The 4,788-nt window shown below is 32.8% G+C and overlaps 1 protein-coding gene and 1 pseudogene across 1 annotated transcript; one reads left to right on the top strand and one right to left on the bottom strand.

Annotated features, from left to right (window-relative positions):
- Window positions 1-968: 968 nt before the first annotated feature.
- LOC107738247 (telomerase protein component 1-like) lies at window positions 969-1,716 on the bottom strand. Its single transcript, XM_016549966.1, has 3 exons — window positions 1,465-1,716; window positions 1,261-1,365; window positions 969-1,170 (listed from the first exon to the last, which is right to left on the bottom strand). Exons 1-3 carry the CDS (start codon window positions 1,513-1,515, stop codon window positions 1,051-1,053), a joined length of 276 nt encoding a protein of 91 aa, XP_016405452.1. The 5' UTR covers window positions 1,516-1,716; the 3' UTR covers window positions 969-1,050.
- Window positions 1,717-1,871: 155 nt separating this feature from the next.
- LOC107738209 (complement C1q-like protein 4) lies at window positions 1,872-3,283 on the top strand (annotated as a pseudogene).
- Window positions 3,284-4,788: the final 1,505 nt, after the last annotated feature.

Raw genomic sequence — 4,788 nt, forward strand, 5'->3', positions numbered from 1 at the left:
GGTGTTGGAAACAAAAACAAAACAATGCTTGGCAAGACAAAAATAAAAAAATCAAGCGACAAAAATACAAAAAAAAAATACAAAAAAAACCTTTAAATGTAGTAGCATTTTCACACACTGCTTTGTATTATTGTTTGTTGATTTTGTGTTGATCATTCATTAATATTAAAGGGGTCATATGACCTTGCTAAAAATAAACATTATGTTGTGTATTTGGTGTAATGCAATGGGTTTAAGGTAAAAAAAACGCATTATTTTCCACATAATGTACATTATTGTTGCTCCTCTATGCCCCGCCTTTCTGAAAGTCGATGTTTACAAAGCTCATCGTTCTGAAAAGCGAGGTGTGCTGTGATTGGTCAGCTATCCAGTGCGTTGTGATTGGCTAAATACCTCAAGTGTGTGACGGAAATGTTACTCCCCTTAACATACTGTGATGCCGTCTCCCGGCACGACGAGACAAAACCAATAAAACCCATTACAAACGAGGCATTTGTTGCATCCAGTGGGGACATAATTACGGATTATAATGACTTATACTGTCTTTTTAATGCACCAAGAGCTTGTAACACTCCAAAGAGAAAGGAAAAATTTTAATCGCATCATATGACCCCTTTAAAACCTGTGTCAATGTGAAACAACATAATTGTTCATTGTGTAGACACTTACAATTCTTACTTCTTATAAATCAAATTCCATTCATATTTCATGAATAAAGATATTGCTAGTAAAGGCAAGTAAAAGAATCATCAGGACACTATGAAAGAACAAAAATTAAGAAAAATGAATCTCTCTTTAACATGATTGAACAAAACCTTGGATAGTTACTTACGACCACCTACATGCTTTTTAAGTCACCTTTTTTCATTTATTTTGGAAAATATAATCCAGCATTATCACACTATAGAAGTTAATATGTACTGTTAAAGGGGTCATATGATGCGATTTCATTTTTTCCTTTCTCGATATGTGCAATGCATGTACAAATGTACAATGTACAAATAATGACATGCAACAAGTGACTGTGTCCTTTGACTGATGTTCAGGAAATCAACCTTTCCAAGACAGGAAGTACAGTTGACCCTGCGTATCACCGCAAACAAATTCCTTGGGGTCACATGGGTTCACCTCCAGAACCTTGACAGGGCCTCCACACACAAACATGCCCACCTGTGAAATACAGAAAATGAGTAAGAAACAGAAAGGAAATTAAATAGACACTGATATACACACCGTGCATAAAAGCAAGAATAAAAATACCTGTTTCTTAGTTCGTCTGTCCCACAGTTTGACGGTTCTGTCATGAGACGCTGAGATGATGAGGCTCTCTGTAAGCCGCAGTACACTCACTTTGTCTGTGTGTGCCTACAGACCAGTCACACAAACAATTTATCAGCATCGCATGACTGCATGATTGACATAATTATGATCATTATATTAATGAGAGAATATGAAGATACTTGCCGGTCTTCTTTGAGTCCAGGTGGACAGATTAGGAGGCTGATTGAACCACATGTTCCCTTTATAATCACCACACACAAAAAAGTCTGTAGAAAAAAACCAACAACATTACTTAAAAACATCCAAATTGCAATGTGTTATTATTAGTCATAAACAGTTCACATAATGACCACTATAGGTTAATGGGTTATTGTTTGTTTGTTTTTTTGGTAGTGTTAAAGCCACCATGCAATCAAAATAGACAATTCTCTTTTTCATTAAACAGCCCTGTATTCTGCTGATTTGCAAAAAAAGGCTTCTTTTTAGCAGCATCATATGACCCCTTTAATATATTTTTTGTGTAATTATTTCTCAAATGCTTATAGATCATTAAAATAATTTAAATAATGTTGATTTTTATAACAGTTTTAATGCTCAATATGTGGGCTATACCAGCAGATGATTTATTTTCACCAAACATAAACATCCTTGAAAAACTGGAAAAGATGAAAATCATAGAAACAAGGATGGAATCTATGCAGAAGGAAATCGAGCAACTGAGAAAAGAAAACACAGGTAATGTGACACTGTTTACAAATGGGCTTTTAAGAACTTATACAGAACTTTAAGTATACAAATAGCTAAAAAAAAAAAAAGTAATCTAAACATAAAAAGGTAAACTAGAATGGTCCTACCATAATGTCCAATGCAATAATAGGTATTATTTTTTATAATTTAACAGCACTAAAGAAATAAAGAAGCATTGTGGATGCTTTAAAAGTGAATTGGTAGTTCTTTGTTTTTACTGTATGCACTGAAAAGTTAATGATTGTTAATTATTTTGGCACAAGCTAAGAAATTGGAGGACATGGACATTACAATGAATGAGAGAAAGATCGAAATGGATGAACTAAACAAAATAAAGGTACATTTACAAATTACAGTTTTGTCAGTGAGAAGTCAGTGAATATCTGCAACTGATCTTACAACTGATCAGAAAAGTTTTGGCATAAATGAATTCATCTTTATTAATTATTATTATTTAAAAATTAAGGATTATTATTTCAGCACAAGCAAAGGAGCTGGAGACCCTACGTGGTACAACAAATGACGTAAAGACCAAAATGGATGAACTAATAAAACAAAATGAAGGTAATGTAACAGTACTGTAAAATTAATTAAAAATCATAAATACTTAGTCTTAATCTTAACCCAAAAATTTTAAATAAATTATTTATCAGTTTAAATTTTGTGATTTATTCCTTGATTCTTTATAAAAGTATCTTTATCTAAAGTATTGGCATTTTTAAAAGAATTTCAGAATTTCAATGTTAAACTTTCAACTTTAAAGGTAAACCTTAAAAATGAGACCAATGACATTATTTGTAATCCAATTTACATATTTTCAAAATATCTTTAGTTTTAAAAATGGCTTTCTCAGTATCTCTGTCATCCACTACCAGACCACACAGTAGTTTACACACCCTGATTTACAAACACATCTTCCTCAATACTGGAGATGCCTATGATGCAAACACAGGTACAGTAAATCACTTCACATACTGTAAATGTGACATTTTTATAATCCTTTTAAGTTAAAGGAGGCGTTTAGTTTACTTAAGCCTTTTGTGTCTGATACAGGAATCTTTACAGCACCCATGAAGGGAGCATATTCAGGGTTTTCTCAAAGGCCTATGGAAGTCATAGTAAAGGGGTTTCCGCAGGCCTTTTCAAGAACGGCCAGCATGAAATTTCAGCATATGCATGGCAAGACAGTGGTTTTATCGGCTCTTCAAATGGAGTTTCTCTGTTGCTGGAAAAGGGGCATGAATCTCTATCCTGACTTCTTGACAACGATTACCATCACAGTGGACATCTGCTTTTCCCCATGTGATCAAAACTTACACAAATTTTTCTCACCAGAGTCTTTGTATAGCAAGACTGTAATCATACAAGAAGTTGAATGTACATTATGTCTATCCAGTTTGTAAAGTTTCCACAGTGCACATACAGGAACCAGAAATCCTTTCCTTTTTTTGTTTACATCATCTTTGTCTGATACAGGAACGTTTAAATCATCTATGAGGCAAATATCTATATAAGCTATTTCACTAAAGCTTTTTGGAAATCAAAATAGGCCTATATGGTAAAAGTACAATATGGATTAATTTAAACATCGATAAGAACTTCTTTTACACTGTAAATATGCATATTTTTGGGTTTGTACACTCTTAAAAATAAAGGTGCTTAAAAGGTTCTTCACAGCGATGCCATAGAAGAACCATTTTTTGGTTCCACAAAGAACCATTCAGTCAAAGGTTCTTTAAAGAACCATCTCTTTCTTACCTTTTTATAATCAGAAGAAATCTTCAGATGTTAAAGGTTCTTTATGGAACCATTTAGACAAAAAGGTTCTTCTATGGCATCATGAAGCACCTTTATTTTTAAGAGTGTATATTAAATTTAAATATCCAGTCAAAATCTTAACAATGTTTCAAGGCCCCTAGATTGTGCTCTGGAGTCACTGATCTGAATAAAGCATGAATAAAAAGACTGATTAGAAATAGAGTGAAAGTTTTATTCAACAAAAACTAAGCATAACTACGAAGAAAAGAAGAATTTGGAAAAATAATGGGGAAATAAAGGCACAGTACTGTGCAATGCTTCCTTCTGCATATTCAGGACTGCCTAGTTTAGTTATTGCTTCCGTAGTCCAAAGTCTATAAGGCAGTTTATTATGCAAGACACTCCGTTTTTAAAACTATAAAAGAACATGAATTCAGTTGATTCGGTTTAGCAACTGACAGCAAAATAATGTTGATTTTTATAGCATGTGTAATGCTCAATGTGTGGACTATACCAGCAGATGATTTTTCACCAAGCATAAACATTGTTGAAGAACTAGGGAAAATAACCATAATGGAAAAAAGGATGAAAACTATAGAGAAGGAAATGGAACGACTAAAAACAGAGAATGAAGGTAACATGACAGGATCCCACATACTGTACATGACACAAGTGCCAGTTTAAAATAAACTGCAATAGTATATTTATAAAACCATATTGCTCTACTGAAACATTATAAAATAAAGTTAAATTGCATTCTGTGATATCACTACTAGACAAAGGTTAAGAAGGTGAATCTATATATTTGTTTGGCTTTAATTTACTGTCCATATGTTAAACAGTTTTTTTTATTATTATTTTAGAACAAGCAAAAGAACTGAAGATTTTGTATGATACAGCGATTGACACAAAGATCAAAATGAATGAACTAATAAAACAGAATCAAGGTAACAAACTATAACTTGCAAATCAAGTCGCTTTGAAAAGGATAGAAAAAATGTA

This window comes from Sinocyclocheilus rhinocerous, unplaced genomic scaffold, assembly GCF_001515625.1.
Source record: "Sinocyclocheilus rhinocerous isolate Xijiao unplaced genomic scaffold, SAMN03320098_v1.1 scaffold254, whole genome shotgun sequence".
NCBI classification, from domain to species: domain Eukaryota; kingdom Metazoa; phylum Chordata; class Actinopteri; order Cypriniformes; family Cyprinidae; genus Sinocyclocheilus; species Sinocyclocheilus rhinocerous.

Coding starts and splice junctions, on each gene's coding strand:
- LOC107738247 (XM_016549966.1), bottom strand. CDS start 1,515: ATGTGGTTCAATCAGCCTCCTAATCTGTCCACCTGGACTCAAAGAAGA. Junction 1,366..1,464: donor CCTGGACTCAAAGAAGACCG/GCAAGTATCTTC, acceptor ACTGGTCTGTAG/GCACACACAGACAAAGTGAG. Junction 1,171..1,260: donor ACAGACGAACTAAGAAACAG/GTATTTTTATTC, acceptor TGTATTTCACAG/GTGGGCATGTTTGTGTGTGG.